General features: G+C 44.3%; 2 protein-coding genes across 3 annotated transcripts in view; both read right to left on the reverse strand.

Annotated features, from left to right (window-relative positions):
- Radil (Rap associating with DIL domain) overlaps nucleotides 1-21248 on the reverse strand; it is a 71528-nt gene that overhangs the window by 39789 nt on the left and 10491 nt on the right. The gene's annotated exons all lie outside the window — the stretch shown is intronic.
- Papolb (poly(A) polymerase beta) lies at nucleotides 3928-6258 on the reverse strand. Its single transcript, XM_021626626.2, has one exon. The coding sequence runs from the start codon at nucleotides 6065-6067 to the stop codon at nucleotides 4139-4141; it is 1929 nt and encodes a 642-aa protein (XP_021482301.2). The 5' UTR covers nucleotides 6068-6258; the 3' UTR covers nucleotides 3928-4138.

Consider the following 21248-nt stretch of genomic DNA (forward strand, 5'->3'; position numbering starts at 1 on the left):
TTTCTAACTCTGGGCTATCTCTAATCAGCAGTGCACCTGTCTCTGGGCTGCCATCAGACAAGAGGCTTACGGACTCCCTGACACCATGCTGTGTACAGGAGAGCACAGTTTTTACACGGAATACAGCAGAACGAGGGTGTGGCATCCTCGGTGACGTGGATTAGCACCAAGATGAAGCATATCTGTACCCACAGCATGATGCAGAGGGCTGAGAGGAGAGAAAGTGGAACCTTTTATGTGGGCCTGTGGTGAGACACCCATGCTATTGTTTATTGTGGTTATTTTTCGAGACAGTCTCATTATGGAACAGCCCAGGCTGGCCTCGAACTCTGGATCCTCTTATCTCCACTCTTGAGTGCTGGGATCAGAGGCATATATCACCACATCTCGAGCACACACGCTCGTGTGTGTGTGTGTGTGTGTGTGTGTGTGTGTGTGTACACGAGTGCATGAGAGAGGGGGTCAAAGTATGTGAATGTAGGCACACATGCCACAGAAGACAGAGATGAGTCAAGTTTCAGGAGTCTGTTCTTTACTTCCATGGTGGGTTCCAGGGATTGAACTCAAGTCATCAGGCTTTTGCAGCAAGTACCTTTATCTTCTGAGCCATCTTATTATTAGCCTTGGCTTGTTGCTGATTTTTTTTATTATATATAGTGTTCTGTCTACATGTACAACTGCACATCAGAAGGCAGCAGATCTCATTATAGATGGTTGTGAGGCACCACATGGTTGCTGGGAATTGAACGCAGAACAACTGGAAGTATAGCCAGTGCTCTTAGCCTCTGAGCCAACTCTCCAGCCCTTGTTACTGATTTCTAACTTACAATACTACAGTCCTATGTGAATACTTAGAAATAAGTTGACCCTTACTTTCTGACTTAGTTCCCCAGGAACCGTGTGTACTTGTCAGGTGTTGAGTAAGGGGTCTATGATAAATGTCCATGGGATTATCGTGGCCAGTACTTGCTGGGGGTGGGGACAGTGACAAATCCAGGCAGAGCCATCTGCTGCTGTATTATGTCTCTTCACTCTACAGGGCAGAATTGAGCAGCTGTGACAGAGACCATGCGGCTGCCCAAAGCTGGATGTATTCACTAGCCAGCGCTTCCTACAGAAAAGCTCAGCAAGCGTTACACTATACTGTCCAAAGGCTCGGTGTTAAAGAAACTGATTTTAAATGTTGTGTGATAACGGCACACTTTGAAACCTCTTAATCTTTGCTTTGCTATTTCCCATTGGAGCTAAGTGATCCAGAGCAAGCATGTCATGAAGCACCCCCCACCCCCACCCTGTTTCCTAGCATGGTCTCTCCCGTCATTAATGGGGCCTCCCATCCCTGTCTACCCAAGCCTCTTCTCACCTGCACGCCATACCCTCACACTGTATGTGTCCCCAGCTCAGCAGCAGCTCCCCGGCTGCACACTGACTCTCCACCTCTCTGCAGTCCTCCCTCCCTCCCCTCGTCCTCCCGCTCAATACTGACAGTCTGAGATGCTCCTCCTCCTCCACACGGACCATGTCCTCCTCCACAACAGCATCCACTTATGCAGTTCGCCCCCTGCCCCCACTGTATTCCTTCAGGCCACTAAACGGAGACTGGTCACCAGCTCCCAAGTCCAAGTCACCCTCCCCCTCAGCTTCCCAAGGGCTGTCGTTATAGCCGTGGCGCCACACCTCGCTTCCTGCCTTCCTCTTTAGGTCTTTCCTGATCTGCCACTTGAAGCTTTGGTGTGTCTTCTGCAGGCACTACACCCTTTCCATTTCCTAGACTCGGAAACATCACCCGGCCTGCCACCTCCTTCAGAAAAGGGAAGGAGTTCTGGGTCCCAAGATGCAGCTCAATGGCAGAATGCTTGCCTTGTGCATACAAGGCTTTGGGTGCCATCCCAAGAACCATAAAAAAAGAAAATGAAAATGAACATCTGAATTCTTACATCAGACTTAAACATTTGGCCAGGGTTTTAGTTGCAGGTTGTTCGGCATTTATTTTTATTGTGTTTGTAATGGAGAAATACATTATCTGCTTTCAAAATAGTGCTTGAAAATACAAGGAGTACAGAAACCACGTGACAGCAAACTCCGCTCAGGAGACAGTACGCACAGCACATGAAAAAATAGTCTGGTACTTACGTAATAAAAACTAGACTTCAAAAGCTCCAAGTTTCCAGCTTGGTTTAAAAAAAAAAAAAAAAAACAGGTATAGTTACACAAAACACTTAATAAACATTTTTTTCCAATGTGTAAACAAAATGAGACTAAATTTGTGCCTGGCAATCTCAAACAGGCCCCAGAGCTATTTGAAATGCAGAACCTGTGTGCTTTTCACCTGACTTATGCTGTGGAAGGGCAAGGTGAGCTTGCACAGAGCAGAGGTGTGACAGACACAAATCCACTCGTCTAGTTATCGGAAAGTCTCAATTGCTGCTTCGCTTAAAAGGAAAAAAAAGACTATAGTCCAACACTGAAAATTAATCTAGAAGGACAAGGGAGGGTTGAACAGTTTTGGTTTGACAGGGGAGAAAACAGGCAGAACAGAAAGGAACAGAGTTTTAGAAGGATGGGGAGAGACAGCTGGTTGTACGGAAAACCTGTTAAGTTTGCTGTATCTGGATTAAGGAAGACTAAACCTATCATTTAATGACATCCGTTTGGCCCTCCTGGTGCCTACGTACAGAAATTCTGCTACTTTACTGAGTAGCAGCTCTTGACTTAAAGTATCCCTATTTGGTAGAAGAGCAGAAAGCTGACTACATGTCAGGTGCTTTGTGGAAATTTTTTGTATGACTGCACACATAAAATTGGATAAATTCTGGTACCGCATTAAGAAAAAAATAAAACATGGCTTAAAGTTCTTGAAGTAAAAATGCCTTTTTGCCTACATATTTAAAATTGAAAACTATTTTTCTTCCAAAGCAGATATTCTGTGATATAGAAAAATCTCACATCTGTGGAGATCAAGAAATTAACCAACATCAGCAATCTGTTTCACAGAAAAAACACTGACCCAAATTTTCCTGAGCTATTTGCCACAGAGTCAGAGTCTCGTATTTTGTGCCACATAGCCACAGAACTTTTGGATTCACATCATGGTTTGGATATTAATATTCTGGAATTTTAAATAACATTCATGCATGCTTAAGGCAAAGAGGATGAAGGCAAAAGGTGTTTTGTTTGAGGACAAATGATTAAGGACACAAGAATGTGGAACTCTGAGAAAATACCTAGTTGCTAATTATACAGTCTCCCAAACAATTCTACAGATAAAACCCATATACCATTTCTTGATCTTGTCCCACAGAAACCAAATATTCAGTAATTATGGTTTTGATGTCAAATAAATGCCCTCAGAATTGACATTCCATTTTAAAGGGTGCAGCCACCTCCTGGGAACTGAGATAGTTTTGTGCTTTCTCAAGTATATTACTACAAAAATAGCATGCAACTTTAAGATTAGTAAAGAAACCTTTTCAGGGAGAAAAAAAAACTGAAAAATCACCAAAGTCAAAAATTAGTTCTAGTTCCTAATGGAAAGATTAAATTTAAAAATCCCATAAAGTGCTAAAATAAGGGGTTCTGATAGTTGGTATTGCAACTTTTCCCAACAATGGATCAAACATAAATCCAATACTTATGTCAGTCATGGATAGAAATGAATACAGCTGGAGGGGACTTTTCTCTTTTCTAACAGTAGTCCTCTGAGATAATATAACTGCTAGCGACATGCTAATGATCTGAGGCATGAGGAAGAGTACTTCTTGTTTTGAATGCTAATCTGGACTTTGGTTCAGGATTAGGCCAGTGAAAAAAACCAATCAAGTATGAATCTATTCTGAGTCACAGCTAGTCTGGTTCCCTCATTTTCCTTTAACATCCGAAAGCAACAAGTTGAATTTGCAAGAAATTTGTGTAAGGGCCTTTGAAGTGGTTTCTATCCATTCAATCTGTTTTATTGAACTCTCAATAAAAAGGAATAGGATCTCTAGGAAAAACAGGGATACCGGGCTTATCTGTTCCCAGGTGTTTCCTGAGAGACCAACAGAGAAGCTGTCTGAGTAATGTCTAAGCTGGACCCGTCTATCTGGTTCCTCCCCTTCTGTTGGGTTTCTTGTTCCTTTCTTCTTATCAGTGAGAATTTCTAGACTCCTAGTATAGGATTGGGTATGCTGGTTGCTGCATTTCCTGAAGATCTAGATGGATGGTTTACTAGATGTGTGGAAGAGACAACTCTGGTCATCGTAGGCTTAGGTGGTGGTGCAATGGTAGGTTGTGAGGGAATCTGAGGGATGCTTTCACTCAGCGCAATCCCCGAGCTTTCTATGGGATTCACATGCTGCAAGGAAACTTCAGGAAACTGTATGTTAGTCACTGATGCTGCCATAACAGCCAGAGCAGGACTGTTTCTGCCCTGAGGGTTTCCAGTCAGTGGGCCTGTCTTCATGGTACCAGTAGGTGAAGGCGCAGACATGTTGTTTTCACTGTCTACAGACAAGAGAAGGCTGCTGTCATTCACAGCTGTCAATCTTACACCTTCTGTTAAATGTGTTTCCTTTTTCTGAAGAACATGATTTGGAAGTAGCTGATGAAGTTCCTTTCTTCTTAAATGCATTGCAGCAATTTTCATATCCATCTCAAACATCTTACTGTTTATCGCTTGTCTATACACTGTATCTGTGAAAGACTGAATATCATAGGTGAGATCAATACTCAGAATTTCAGAATTTTCTGGCTTCTTTAACACTAACCCAATCACCCACATGGTGCGAAATTCTTCCTTGTCAACATTTTCTTTTGGTGCTGGAAATGACTGGGGATTCACATGAGCCAGAGTAATGAACTCATTCTTTTCCAGGCTCCCAACCAGGATTCGGATCTTTGATTCCACCAAGCCCACCCACTCTAAATGTTGTTTCTCTGTTGGTGCACTTGCCAGAAGTACAATATAATGCTTATATTTTTGAAAAAAGCTTGGAGCTTCAAAAAGTTTGGACCATTCTGCCTTGTTCAGCAAAATTTCATGTGTGATAGCAAGCCCTTGCTTGAACTCCTCAATCATGACCATCCGTGTTGAAACAGACACATTGTATGTGGAGTTCTGCTGTGGGTATGCTGGTGTGATTATAGGCATAAGATGGTATCTGTCACTGGGGTTCACTCTTGGGTCCCAAACAGGCAAGTTGAGATTGCGTTCTTCCGGTTCTTTTAACAACACCGGATTTGGCCACTCCCACTCAGAAAACACCAAGAAAAACTTTCGTACAAGAGTGGATGCTATTGCATTCGGATAAAGCTGGCAAGTTCTTGCTACTAGCATAGCCCAGGAAACACCTCCAAGAAAACCCAATATATTGGAATAGATATTGTGGCACTTGGCCCATAATTTAATGGCTCTCAGTGTTAACCTGAAGCTGTCAATGTTTGGTACTAGATGTAAAATTTCATCAGTTACCCGGCAACCATTAAGGCTTCTTATGCACCTAATATCTAAATTTTTAAGCAGACTATCATCTCGTAGGTCCAAATCTTCCGGGATAGTCTGCAATGCTAATCTTGCGAACAAAATATCAATCTCTATCCCACCAAAACACAGTTTGATAACTGGCACAAAGGCCTCCTCAACCGCTCTTAAATCTTTTACTTCCTCCTGTAGTTTCAATTTGTCATAGAAGGAGGTGAAAAAGTCATTCCGATCCACGTGTCTTGGTGCAACACACAACGCATCGATATCGGCACCTTTTGTGTGTACTCCTAGTCGGTAAGAGCCAAACGTAAAAATTTTCCCCCCAACATTCTCAATTACAACTTGTGGAAGATTCCTGCTTTCACTGATTTCTCGGATCCATTCCTTCACCAGATTATTTAATTTCTGCAAAATTAAAATCCTGCGCTGCAGTTCCTCTTCCTCTTCAAACACCCCGAAGGGCTGGAGGGTCTCAATCAGCTTCTGGGTGAGTTCGCGGTCTGTGTCCTTGGGGGCGGCCAGGCTGATGGGGGACGATATGCCGAACTGCTTCGGGGCGGGAGCGGGCTGTTGTGCTCCTTGGGTGGTCACCGCAAATGGCATCATCTCTAGCTCCCGCGCCGCCAGGGCACCTGCCCCGCCACCGCGACCTCGGCGGCCTCTGCTCGGCTCATGATCCGAAGGCGCGAGGGGCGGGCTCCTGCCGGCCGGCCCTGTCGGCCCCCCGCTCCGCTCCGAGCCCGCCGCCTCAAGCGCTTCCCCTGGTACCCCTCCGGGCCAACATGGCGCCGGGCTCCTCAGCGGTCGCGTTCCAGAACCGACGGCGCACGCACGCGCCTGCGCACCGGCCGATGCCGCTGCGGGTCTCACGAGATTGGAGGGAATTCTCGCGCCGGAGGGTTTCCGGAAGAGCCGCCCAGACTAGGTCCTGCCCGGTTCTGAGAAGTGGCTGTTGAGGGAGAATGCATGGGCCTGTATCCCCAGGCAGGTTCCAGAGCAGGCTCCAGCCTGGCCCAGAGGGGCAGTGGCGCTCTCCCCAGGCCCTGGTGTCCCCGTGGCGCCGGCTTCTGCTTTCCCTGGCTCCTGCTGAGACGGTCCCAGCAAGCCAAACTGGCCCCTTCTGCCAGCCACACTCAAATCTCTGTCCTCGTTGTCCCATGTTTCCGCTGCTGTGTGCAAGGTAAAATGCTGAATGTACAGGGGGGCGCTGGAATTCCGCATCAGAGTGGGCGTCCTCGTCATTTCACGGCCTGTAGAAGATTCCCACGCCTATGCCTGGAATATGATCTTCCCGACATTCTCTTGGTTCTCTTAGATACACAATACACCTTCCCATTCTCCCTGTGCTCCACAAGCGTGCTTGTTCCTGGGTGATGTCAGATCCCTCACTTCACTGCAGCTATCTGCAGTCTGTAGTTTAAGCACCGCCAAAGTATATTATTTATTCTTGTGGTACTGGGGATGGAACCTAGGGCCTTGCACGCTGCCACTCAGGGACAGCCCCAGCCAAAGTATTCTTTTAAATACTTACCTTTTTGTTACTGGAAACACTGTTGTCCCAGTTTCACTCCTGTTGCTGACCAAAACAAAACAAACAAACAAACAACAACAACAAAAAAAAACCACCTAGTGGTAAAGGGGTTTATTTGCTTACAATTCCAGGTTACAGTCAGCTACAGGAAAGGTGAGACACACTTAAACCAGCCAGCCACATCATCATGTTCACAGTCAAGAGCACTGGGAACAAATGCACCTGTGTTTGCCTGCTGTCACCCATCTTTCCCATTTATACCGTTCAGCACCCCTTGCCTAAGGATGGTAAAGCCCACAGTGGGCTGGACCTTCCTAAGTCAATGTACAGTTAGGACAATCCTCTAAGACACACCCACAAGCCAGCCAGGTCAAGACAACTCCTCCTTAAGACTCTTTTCCCATGGGTTGGAGAGATGGCTCATTGGTTAAGAGCACTGGCTGTTCTTCCAGAAATCTTGAGTTCAATTCCCAGCACCCACATGGTGGCTCACAACCATCTATACTGGGATCTGATGCCCTCTTCTGGTGTGCAAGTATACATGCAGTTAGAGCACTCATACAATAAGTAAATAAATAAATAAATAAATAAATAAATCTCTAAAAAAAAATAGGGTATGAGATTGGTTTCCAGCTCAAAACCAACTGCGATTCAATACCTCTGGCCTCTGTGGGCACTTACACACACATACGCATACCCCCACATAGACACACAGACCTACACAAAATTGAAACTGCATCCCTTTAAAAAAGGGACTTTCTAGTGTCAGGTTGACAGGTTAAGCTAACCAGCACAATTATCTTTTCTTTTAAAATCTATCTTTGTTTTGGAGGTGTTACTGTTTTCATCCTTTTATACCATTTTCTTCAAATATGGTGAGCACACTTTAGTATCCTACAGCCAATAATGCTCCTGAGAATCTAATTCTGCTGTTTGTTGTCTGTTATGAACTTCTACGCACTTTCCCTTTCGTGTCCTCTTATTTTCATGGTGAGCTCATTCCTGGAGAGGACTGGGATGTCCACATAGTGGATATATTCTTCCAAATGGGCTTCACTTTGGTTCCACCAGATGCTCTTATACCTACTAACCTGTGTATAATGTGATTTCTTTCTTCCTTTCTTCTTCTTTTGAGATAGGGCCTCTCTATGTAGCCCTGGCTGTCCTGGAGCTCGTATGTAGACCCGGCTGGCCTCAAGTTCACAGAGATCCTCCTGCTTCTGTTTCTTGAGTGCTGGGATTACAGGTGTGCCACAACTGGTATGATTTAATTTCATGCCCACTATAATCCTCATGCCGGGTTGGTACTCAACTTCCTCAGAAAGGAGGCGAGTCTCAGTGCTAACTGCCCACCTTTCTGAGGTCTCAGGGGCTCTGGCTCTCTTTAGGCGACTGTCAAGCTAAGTTCCTTTTACTGTGATTCTAGTCTTTATCTTTTGTGTATGTGTGTCTGTGGGTGAGTATGCACACACACTCGGCAGCTATTGTTACATGAGTGCTGGGACTCACGCTCTGGAAGAACACCCTGTGCTTTCAACCACCAAGCCATTGCTCCAGCTCCAAGCTTAAGTTCCGCAGTTGTACAAACTGACGCATGCCTCCCAAGGAAATTATAGGTTCAAAACTAGTTGAGACCCTTTGCTTTGAATGGGGAAAGAGCTCAGTCAGTAAAGTGTTTCTGTGTGAGCATGGAGACCCAAGCTCAATCCCTGGATCCCATATAAAAAGAGGGCACAGCGGGGCACACTTGCAGTATTAGAGAAGGAGATACAGGCAGATCTCTGAAGTAGAAGGCTAGCAGAGCCTGCTTGGTGAACTGTAGCCCAATGAGGTGGACAGTTCCTGAGGAACAACACCTGAGGTTTTGCCCTAACTTACACACAAACATACACACAGGGACTCACATACACATGCACACATGCACACATACACACACGCATATTCACCAATACACATATTGATGCCCATACAAATGATCCCATGGTTGATCTTCTTCTTTACCCTCAGAAATGTCCTTTATTTGGAGTGTGGTACTAGCCTACACATTTGAAAGATAATTTAGAATGTTCATCCTTCATTTCTAGCTTCTTTACATGTCTTCTAGAATTAATCTAATGTCTGCCCAATTCAGTGAGCCCAGTGATATAGTAGAAACCTCATGTTTGGCCGATACGCCAGCACAACACCATGTTGTGTCCTATGGCCTTGTATCTCTGGACTTTCTACTTTCCAGTCTGCATTGCTGGCTCCTCCTCCATTACCTGACCTCTGGATGTTGTGGTCCTCCAGTATCTGCATAAGCCCGCATTCCTCGTCACTGTATGAACACTCACTACCTGCATGCTCTACCGCGGTTTCCACAGCTCCAATATCACAAGCCAGTCATGGTGGCTTATGCATGTAATCTCAGCATTAGAGAAGCTGACGTAGGAGGATCGTGGGATTAAAACCAGCCTGGACTACATAGTGAGTTCCAGGCCAGCCTGGGCTAGGAGACCCTATCTATAAACAAATATCACCCACTTACACATTAACTTTTTATAATCATACCCTCTCTCCTAAGCAGTGGGTCCAATTCCATGACTCCAACCTTGCCAGCTTGAATGGCTCAGACTTTGCCATTTAAAGATAACACTTGGGTCAGCATAATGGCTCAGGCGGTAAAAGCTCTCCCTGCACAAGCCTCAGGACCTCAGTGAGATCTCCAAGCCCAGTGGACTGGGAACTGATTCCTGAGAGCTGTTCTCTGACTGACACATGTGTGCCATGGATGTACTTCAATAGCACATAATAACCAGAAAAGAAAGGTTACTCTCCTCCATAACCTGCGTCACCCTGTAGTCTCCATTTAGAAAACTGTGCCTCCACCTACCCTGAACCCTGAGCTCTTGGTACCTCTGTCTTTCTCATTCTCAACATCCAATCCTCTTACCAGCACTGTTGATTGTACTCGCAAAATATTTGGACTCTACTCCTCTCCACCTTGTAACTGGAGTCTACGCCACCGCTGTCTCTCATGAAACTTACCCAGGCCACTCATTACTGACCTTCTCAAAGGGAGTCTGGCCCAGGAGCCAATGTGGTCTTGCACATGGTTCACTGGTCTCCCATGCTTCACTAAGCCCAGAGTAACCCTCTGGCACTGCTTTCCTCACAGTGGCTGCCCAGCCTTGCTGTCTGCTTGTCCCTGGGTCTTTGCACAGAACTGTTCCTTTGCCCATGTTCTTCCTGCCCCACCAACTGTCCCCTGCTGTTCACCTGGTGAGTGTATTATCATCTTTGACAAAGGCTGGCTGAAAATTCATCTCCTCAGAATTTCCTAAACCCATAACGAACTCATTTTTATAGTACCTTTTACCTTCTTTTTTTCCTGTGTTGGGAGTTGTTTGGGAATAAGGTTATTGTGTAATTCAAATACTGATCCCCCATATATAGTTGTAATCCTTGTTCTGAGAATCTCCTGTCTCAGTGTTGAATAAATATTGCTTCCCAATTCTCCCCTGATAGGTCAATAAAGCAGATTACAGCCAATCGCTGAGCAGGGGAGAGAATTTCCTGCCAGCCAGGAGAGGAGGAAATAGAGGAGGAAGTAGGGGTTTCAGCCATGGAGCAGTCCAGAGAGACATCAGAAGGAGCTGAAACAGGACGCTACAAAGTGCAAGTATCTCTGGGATGTATGCTGGGAAGGAGACAAATTAGCTTACAGAGTTAAGAACAGAACAGAGTTAAAACTTCTTAGTTCTTGTGCTATTAGGCTTGTTAAAATATATAATAGAGTCTCAACTATTTGTATGATAGCCGGGTTAGGAGAGAAAATGAAAAACACAGTTTTGTAAAAATAACTTTAACATTTTGGCATACCAATGTGGGACAGAACTTACACAAATCTAGCCAGACTTATATAAAATCTAAACTTAAGCAAAAAAAAAAAAAAAAAAACAGTTTCTTAGATCTGTTCGTTAAGAGAGCAACTGCAATTTCTAAGGCAGGCGCTTACAGCTTCTAGATTACATCCTCCACAGAACAGCAAAGCCACTAACAGGCTACGAAAACAAAAAACTGATACAAACCCTCAAAACGCAGTTCTTTCAGCTCCTGGAGGGAAAAAGGCTCTTTAACACAAGCAAGCTTCTCAAAGCCAGCCTTTCCTAGCCAAGGTAGAAAACTAAATCCCTTTGAAAAGGGGCTCTTATTGGTCTAACTTGCACAGGCCAAAAAACAAACCTTGTGGACCCAATAACGTCTCAGAATGGGGGAGGGGTCAAGATCCAGTAAGGGAGGGGGAAAATAGCCTCTCCCTGAAAGCAGGAGCCAGAGACAGACTGGGAAGCCTCAAGCATTTATACTGGTAAGGTGTGGAAAGAAAGCCGGGTCTAAGAAAGTGTCCTTAGGAAGAGCTTTTGAGATTAAAGATGATTATTTTCTCTATTAAAACTGGAGGAAGGCAGTGACACAGTGCTTCTGGATTACATGTGAGTTTTTCTTAAGATACAAATACTTTCTTCATTGATGATTTCAGTTTTATATATCCTCTTTGGGAGATATCAGAATAAGACAGAACAGAGGTTGGAGGAATCTTTGAACTGAAATAGAGAACTTTCAGAGAAATCCAATCTGGAATTTACAACAACACCAAAAGGGGTAGTTCCAAATGAAAAAAGTCCACCGAGACTTGAAGAAACTGCAGAACGGCAGCCCACTGAGATGCCGGGTAGAAAGGCTTCAGCTATAGACCAACATGGTCAAATTGGATATTGTGTGTATACAATATTCAATATTGTGTGTATTGAATATTCAAGATCCAATCACTGGGTGAAGGTCTATGTGCTAAAGTAGAAATGCAGACCCTGTGTGGTGTTGCCTTGGAACATGGTCAAACAATGGTTTATGTGCTCCATGTTATAGTGATGAGAGAGCTGAAATATACACACCATGCCATAGGTTCACAGAATTCCAATGGGCTTTTTTCCTGTTGAGGATGATTCTAAGGTTACATATTTGTTAGAGATGGTGAGTGTCTTAGAGGTGCCTTTGCAAATTGGGGCTGATGGTGCTTCAATATGTATATCCAATGGAATATGAGTTTTTAGACATTATAACATGAAAGCTGTCACAGATATAACTTATAATCCTATAGGACAAACAATTATAAAAAGATCTAATAATAATTTTAAAAGGTGGTCATTAAATAGAAGATGAATATAATATCTTCTCAAAATAGATTAAATAATGATGTACGGATTTTAAATTTTTTAAATGAGACAAGTAGCACACCTACTAAGATGCACTGGATTTTAGAAAGAACTGCTTAATTAGATCAGTATATAAAGGTGCTAATTCCTAAATGGAAGAAAGAAAATGTGTTGCATTGGGGAGGAGAATATGCTGCTGTCTCAACAGTAAACAAAAAACGATGTATTCCATCCAAACTGGTGGAAATCAGATTTGACCAGGGGAACCCTCCTGAAGATCTTGGCTGCAGACAGAAGGAAAGAAATAAAGAAGACAAAATAGGACAGGTAACAGAATTTGCTGATCCCTCCACATGGGAACAGCTCTGAGACTGACTGAGACATGAAAATGTCTCTGGCCAGGACTTCAGCTATTCATAGCCAATAAATCTTTGGCTATAAAATCCTCAACACTTATCATGCCATTCTTTTAAATGACATAGATACAAACTGATTTTACAGAGTCTTTAACTGAACTGTTCTCAATGTACAGTTTTTATATTAATATATGTACAAAAATATACAATACCTTTGAAAGTTTATATATTTTGCAGAGCAAGATGACCAAACACCAAAGAAGACAAAACAAGTAGCCCAGGTGATCTACCCTTGCAGAAGGCCTCAATAACTGTTTCCTCAAAACTCTACATCCAGCACAATTTCAGAATAGCTAGCTAGATCATCCAGCATCACAGACTGTTCCAGTCAGGACTTCAATTAAACTCTGAACTTTTTCAGCATTCAGAGACCAGACAACAAAAGTTACAGCTAGCTTTCTTAAGACTTGACAGTATCCCAATTTTCTTGGGCCCCCCCAAAAGAAAAACTAGATCCCAAATCAACAGGAAATTATTTAAGAAAACTATGCCCTGTTCCCAAGAGGGGTTGGATGTTTTTTGTTCATTCTATGGATAATAGATGTTTGTTATTGTTTTAAAGGGGTTGGTTATAGGAATGATAAATAAACGGGTACATTATTGAATCTGCTTTTGGACCAAAGAACATTAATAAGTCAAAAATCTTATATTGGTAGAGCTTTATATTATATTTTGTTACAACATGCTAAGGTATTGAAACTATGTAATCCTTAAAACTGCAATGTTAAATTCTAATCCTTTTAAAAGCTATTATTACCAACTGTTTAGGATAATTAAGAAATGCATATTAGCAGTCAGATAATCAAACTCATGGTAATGTTAGATACTAGTTTAATTATAAAAATATTTCTTAGATTGACAGAAAAATAGCTAGAAGCAAACAATTCAGATAAGTAGATAGATGGTTTTCAAAAACCCCAGAGACCTACAGAATATGGCATTTAAAGATTTTATTAACTTAAGGCTTTTTGACAATGAGACAGGTCTGCTCCTCACATCACCCCCTTCTACTTCAAAGAGCATCAAAGGCTTCATATATGGTAAGCTAGCCACTAGGTGTGAAAATGCCCTTATGTCAATTACAGACAGAATTCTGTCCAAAACTGAACAAACTGGATGCAGGAGAGTCAACTGCTGAGCTTTGCAAGGACAAGGTAGTCCTTTATAATTCCTGTTTCACAGAAAAGTCTGTCAAATATTCTGAGCCAAAACGCTGAAGATGATGCTCCAACATTATGAAAGAATTTTAGGGGACTTTACAGGCAGCCAAATATCTCTGTCATTTCTATACTTTTGGAAGCTACTTGCCTGCACTTCCTACATATCAGGTAATATTTATTCCTTCTTAAGTCTCTGATGGGGTTTATAATTATAGTCTCACAGTTAAACTTAAATTGTTTAAGATAATAGAAATTGATAGATAGTAAAATACTTTACCTAAGGGTGTCAAACATAGAAACATAAATCTTACCTAATAATTTTAATAATTGTTTGTTGATATAATGTTCCTTTGGAATGTATACACCTTACCCTTGTTCATTCAAATGCTGATTTCTCTCCCCCACTATCTGGTTTCAATCGGGACATTGCATTGTGATACTTATTCTAAGCATCTCCTGTCTCAAGTTTGTGTAAACATGCTACCATTTGTTCTCTAAATTGTCAATTAAAACAACCAGCCACAATGTTGAGCAATGGAGAGGATAAGGTGGAACATCCTGGTTCAGAGTGGGAGGAGAGGAAGGAAGCAGAAGGAGAGGAAGGAGTAGGAGGGAGAAGAGGAGCAGGAGAAGGAGAGGAGAAGCTGGGAGAGAGGTCTTGGAATGAAGTGGAGAGATGGACCAGACCTAAGATATCACTAAAAGCAAGTATGATGGGTAAAATCTGAATGGTAGGAAACTATGTGGGCTTGGAGGTTGAGGATGGAATAACTATTGCCCAGCTATTGTGATCTAGGTTAACTAAATAAATCCCAGTCCCCAGAGACTCATACTCCAACCAAGTACCATGCATGGAGATAACCTAGAACCCCTGCACAGATGTAGCCCATGGCAGTTTAGTGTCCAAGTGGGTTACATAGTAATGGGAAGAGAGACTACCTCTGACATAATCTTATTGGCCTTCTCTTTGATCACCTCCCCCTGAGGGGGGAGCAGCCTTACCAGGCCACAGAAGATGACAATGCAGCCTCTCTTGATGAGATCTGATAGACTAATATCAGAAGGAAGGAGAGAAGGACCTCCCCTATTAGTGGACTTGGGGAGGGGCATGCGTGAAGAAAAAGGTGGGAGGGTGGGATCGGGAGGGGGGAGGGAGGGGCTTATGGGGGGATACAAAGTGAATAAAGTGTAATTAATAAAAAAATAAAAATAAATCCCAGTCCCTGTGTGGTGATCTGGTTATACAGCTGTTTAGGATTAACCACAGCTTTACTAAAAGATATTTCAATAGCAAATATTAATGACATAATATAACAATTGTTATTGTTACATATAGTTTGTTATGGTAAGAGAAAGAGTCTTTTATCAGACTAAAAGGGGGAGATGTAGGGATAAGGTATTGTGTAATTCAAATGCTGATCTGATCCTCCCCCCATACTGGTTGTAATCCTTGTTCTGAGAATCTCCTGTCTCAGTGTTGAATAAATATTGCTTCCCAATTCTCCCCTGATACGTCAATAAAGCAGATTACAGCCTATCGCTAAGCAGGGGAGAGAATAGGACTGGGCTTCCTGCCAGCCAGGAGAGGAGGAAATAGAGGAGGAAGTAGGGGTTTCAGCCATGGAGCAGTCCAGAGAGACATCAGGAGAAGGAGCTGAAACAGGACGCTACAAAGTGCAAGTATCTCTGGGATGTATGCTGGGAAGGAGACAGATTAGCTTACAGAGTTGAGAACAGAGTTAAAACTTCTCAGTTCCTGTGCTATTAGGCTTGCTAAAATATATAATAGAGTCTCAATTATTTGTGTGACAGCTGGGTTAAGTGAAACTGAAAAAACAAGCACAGTTTTGTAAAAGTAACTTTAACAGTATTGAGCTGGGGTCTTTATGCATTCTAGGCAAATGTGTTACTATTGAGCTGCACCCCTCCCCCAAAAACTCTTTGTAGTTACTTTTCCTGGAAGGTTTTTTCATGTGTGTGGTGGGTGCACACATACGTATATATGAGTAGTGTCTGTGTAGGAGTGGAGGCACCCTACCTTATTCTTTTGAATCACAGTCTTTCTCCAAACCTGAATCTCACAATTTTCAGCTAGGTTACAGCTCTGATGTTACAAGCATGCACAAGACTAAACCTGGGTTTTTATGTGAGTCTGGGATCAGAACTCAGATCCTCATGGCTGTGTAGCAAGCTTTCTTCACCCTTAACTCATCTCTCCAGCTCCTTAAGAGCTCTTCTGGGACCGGAAGGAGTGTTGAAACAGGATTTGTGTAATCCTGACTCTCCTGGACTCACTCTGTAGACCGGGTTGGCCTCAAACTCAGAGATCCACCTGCCCCTGCCTCCCGAGTGCTAGGAATAAAGGCATGACCACCACTTCCTGACACCTTGAGAGCTTTATCTTCATCATTATTGCCATTAGATTCTCAGCTACCCAAGAGCCAGATGTGTTTAGCTTGTGAATTACCCTATGTGCAGCAGTACCACACCAAGCCTAACACACAGGAGCTCCTCGGAATTTGCTAGGAAATGACCAAGAGTGAAGCCTCCTCATCCAAGTCACCTCAAGTCAGCATCTGGAATAACCCTTCTGTTGGGGGTGAGTGAGCGTCAACCTCAGTCTCATTGCTTTAGGAAAAGGAGCGGTTCCTTTTTAGATTAAGTATTTGTGGCAGGCTGTGAACTTCGCAACTCCTCCGTGTTCTATTGCAGAAGCTGGGACACCAAAGTATTTGATGGTCCCATTTTTTCTGTAGCTCGAGGCAGACCTGGGGCACAACTGGCTATTACAACAGGATGCAATACCTAATACAATTGAGCATATCAGGAAAAAAATCTTTGAACCGATAGTACCACGGGAACGAGCAGATGTTAACGTGGCTCTGATGAAGCAGTAAACTAGAAGGCAACTGTTACTGGAAATGATTCAAACGGTGAACAGAAAATGTGTGGTCTCTACTTCAAATTCTAAATTCTCAACATTGTTCTGATGATACCTGCTTCTAGATAGCCTTGGCAAGGCTCCTACAGCTGAGGAGAAGGCTCAAGAGACAGAGGGAATTAGTCAGGCAAGCATGGCAACTTCCTGTGAGTCCAGTACTCAGGAGGCAGATACGGGGACGCCAGGAACAAGCTGGCTAGCAAGAGCAGCTGGGATTGGTGAGCACTGGCCGCGCTGAGAGGCCCTGCCTCATTAAAAGAGAGTGATCAAGAAGAGACCCAGCTCAGCTTCATGCATCCACAGGCATGCACACCCACAGGCATGAACGCACCCGCACATGTGCGTGAGTATACACATATAGACCACACATAAACACGAAGAAGTAAGTAAATAGACACTAAAAAGGCTGGAGTTTTGTGCAGTATGAAAAGGTATTTAAAAAAAAGAAAACAACAATAAAAGGTGACTGGGGTCAGAGGGATGGCTCTGGTTAGGAGCACTGGCTACTCTTCCATAGGACCCAGGTTCAACTCCCAGCACCCACATAGTAGCTGACAAGGGTTACTCTAGTCTCAGGACATCTGATACCTCTTCTGGCCTCTCAGGGCACTAAACATGCATGTGGTTTACAGACATACACGCAGGCAAAACACCAATACACATAAAATTTTAAAAATAAATAAGTCAGGTCATTATCAACTGAGACTGTAGCTGCATGCCAGAGCTCTCAGCTAGCATGAACGAGGCTGAGGGTTCCATCGACAGCCCTACAAATAGGTCACACCAGCTACACAACTGCTGACTAATGACCTTCTCTCCGGGGCAGTGGTAGCACTCATGCCTTTAATCACAGCACTTGGGAAGCAGGGGCAGGCAGATCTGTGAGTTCAAGGCCAGCCTTGTTACAGAGTGAGTTCCAGGGCAGCCATGGCTACACAGAGAAACCCTGTCTCAGGAAAAAAAAAAAAAAATCCTTCTCAAAAGTTTAAGTTGGTGTCACTAAAACAGTCCAGAGGTCCTGGAAAGTCTCAGAGCTGGTTAATCCATAAGCATTAGTGACCAAAACAGTCATAGCCACACATGCCATCTGAAAATCCCCATCTGTGCGAAGTGCTAAGAAGAATGGAGAGTTTTGAACTTGGTGAGGGATCCGAGGGTGAGGGATCTGAGGGTGAGGAATTTCCAGTATTCTCTGCATGTGTGTGCACGCACACACACACACACCCTCAACCGCATACCTAGTGACATTCCCAGGCCCATGTGCTAACATATGGAGAGACCTGGAGCAACCTAGGGGCAGTCCATTTCCTGTTTACCAGCATAGTTTCCTGGGTAAAAGTTGTCAGAATCAAAATGGAGTCACTTGTGTCAAACCTTAACAATAATAAAGTGTTACAAGGGAGAACATCTCTCACACACACACATGATAACAAGATCCCCCAGGACAGTCTGCCGGAACTGCAACCTTCTACAGACACAGTTCCTATCTCACCCAGAAAACACTTCCAAGGACATCTGCTCGGCAACTGCTTGCTATCTGGGACTACTGCCAGCCTGCTGCAGCCAGGGTGACCATTTCAGACCACCTCATCCAACTGTTAAAAGGATGTTTTCTCCTTAAAAACTCTTTTCTTTGCCACCTTGACGGCACATGTCTCACTGTGACACATATGTTCATTCTCAGTTCGCCTGTCTTTGGAAATGGCTCGGTAGGGTAAGTTAAGCCTCTTGCTGCCAAGCATGGCACCCTGAGTTTGTTCCCCGGAACCACGTGGTGTAAGGAGAGGACCAACTCCTCCAAAGTGTCTTCAGACTTCCAGATTTCTGTCATAGTGTGTACCCCTCAAATAAACAAATAAATGTAATTTTTAAAAAATTTAAAACAAAGAACATTGTTCATATGTCTGTTACTCTGGCATCTACAGTCTCCTCCATCCCCCGCATGCATCCCTCACATTTGGTTTCAAATGTCTTGTCTTTCAAACACCTTACGTCATTGATGCCTCACCAGTCCTGGTGCGGGGACTGACGTCTCCAGCAGTGGCTCATGACAGTGCGATGGGCTGTCCCTCCCCTGCCTTCTGAGGCTTGCTAAGCTGATGCCTTCTGTACTTTCAGACTGCTGAAGAAAAGCTCGAGTTGGTTTGGTTTCCTCAAACCACATGAAATATGTCTCAAAATGAGCCTACCACTAAATACCCACTGCACAAAAACTAGGAGGCTTGAAGGAGAAGCAGCAACTCCGGATGAACAAGCGTCTGAGCTCCCTCCCACCCGCACCTAGGTCAGGAATTATTCAGAAATCAGATTCAAGTTGTGGGTGGTGCTCACCTGTCACCCAAGCACTAGGAATGTGGAAGCAAGAAGATCAGGAGTTCAGGGTCACCCTCTGCTACACAGCGAAGCTGAAGACAGCTGGATTATATGAGACCCTGCCTCAACAGAAGAAACTATTCCAAAAGCAAATGACCACAGGAGGCGGCTTTGAGGATAGAGCACACAGGACACAGCTGGCATATGAAGAAGCAGTGGCTTCACTGCTTGTTCCTGGATGTTCCCAAGCGGCTGCCGCCTGTCCTTAGGTGACAAAGTTCATGACAAAATGCAGACCGTGACAACCTTGGCCACCAACTCCAAGAGGCATGTGTCTGTGTCCGTGCCATGCCACACCACACCGAGTACAGTCTGTCTTAACCCCCCACTTCCATCAGAAAATGCTCAACCTAGAATCCTGGGTACACATGAAAGCTGAGACCCACAGAAGACCTCTCTCCTCCAACGTGCGTGTCGTGTGTGTGTGTGTGTGTGTGTGTGTGTGTGTGTGTACAGCATATGTATAAGTGCTCAAGTATCTGTGTGAGTATGTGGAGGCCAGAGGTTGTTGGGGTTTTTTTTGTTTGTTTTTGTTTTTGTTTTTTTTGAGCCATGGTCTCTCACTGAATCTGGAACTATGCTTCATCTAGACTGGCTGGCTAGACGAGTCTGGAATCCTCCTGTCTCCATTTCCCAGCACTGGAATTATGGCACATGCCACTATATACAGCTTTTGACACAGCTCTGGGGATCTTGCCTGCAAGCAAGAACTTTACTGACTGAGCCATCTCCCAACACCCCTCTCATACATTTTATTGATGCCAATAAATGCCAGGCACCACAGCAAACATTTGATGGGCTCTTTGGTTACAAGTCCAGTGTCTGCTTATCACGTTATCTCTAGCCACAAATCTCAGTGGCCCTAAATGCTTGCCTCCATAAAAATGGAGAAGACACCCAAAGATAAAAAGGGGGGGGGGGCGGGCATCCAACTCCAGGAAGAAACACATCTAAGGCTGAGCAGGAAGAGGCCCAGGACAAACAGTAGTTCCTCACATTCCCCATCCTTAAGATACTGAGTGTCCAAGATCTCCAGCCCTCAAGGCAGCCTGGGTCATGAACAGTAAGCCACACGTGTGGCCTCCAGGGTAAGATGCTGGGTGACAAGAGGCAATTGCCTGAGCTGAGTCCAGGCATTAAGACCTAACGTGGACTCCCAGTGGAGGGCAGGTCTACCCACCAGAGGATGTGAGGCAGTATCTGGAGACATTACTGTGACAGTGCAGGGAGACAGCCTCAGGGCCAGGGAAGCTGTGACACACACAAGTATACCCAATACACTTCCCATAGCAAGACCTTCTCCCACTCAACGATGTCCAGGAAGCTGAGGTGGAAAAATCAGGGCTAACTGCACTTTTCATAAGAAATAAAGGGCAGAAGGGGAACAGCCCAAAGCCAGGTATGGTGACTGGTGACACGAAGCTGTTATCCCAAGCTACTCAGAAGGATGAGGTAGGGGATCACAAGTTTGAGACCAGCACAGGCTCCATAGTGAGACCAAGGCCAGCTTGGGAAAAGCAATGAAAGCCTATCTCAAAATAAAAGAAAAATAATCTGGAGAGTTGGAGAGATGGCTCCATGGCTAAAATAATTTGCTATTCTTCAAGAAGACCAAAGTTCAGTTTACAGCACCCACATCGGGCACCTCACAGCCATCTGTAACTCCAGCTTCAGGAAACCCAACCCTCTCTTTGAGCTTCTACAAGTACCTGCATACACATGGCTTAGATGCATGTATGCAAACACACACACACATATGCACACATGCACATGCATACACCCATTTAAAAAACAATCTTTAAAATGTCTTTAAAAGAATTAAGACATAGCTTGTAGCTATGATAGGGGTGATGGGGTTGGCTCAGTGGTAGAGCACCTACCTAGAATTCCCCAGTGAGGGGCTGGGGTGTGGTTCAGTGGTAGAGCACCTGCCTAGAATCCCCCAGTGAGGGGCTGGGGTGTGGCTCAGTGGTAGAGCCCCTGCCTAGAATCCCCCAGGGAGGGGCTGGGATGTGGCTCAGTGGTAGAGCCCCTGCCTAGAACCCCCAGTGAGGGGCTGGGGTGTGGCTCAGTGGTAGAGCCCCTGCCTAGAATCCCCCAGTGAGGGGCTGGGGGCATCTCAGTGGTAGAGATCAATGAACCTAGTATATGCAAGCCCTTAGTTCCATCTCTAA

The sequence above is a fragment of the Meriones unguiculatus genome, chromosome 15 (genome assembly GCF_030254825.1).
Source record: "Meriones unguiculatus strain TT.TT164.6M chromosome 15, Bangor_MerUng_6.1, whole genome shotgun sequence".
NCBI classification, from domain to species: Eukaryota; Metazoa; Chordata; class Mammalia; order Rodentia; family Muridae; genus Meriones; species Meriones unguiculatus.

What these genes read in the sequence shown, in the direction of transcription:
- Papolb (XM_021626626.2), bottom strand. Translation starts at nt 6,067, where the DNA reads ATGATGCCATTTGCGGTGACCACCCAAGGAGCACAACAGCCCGCTCCC.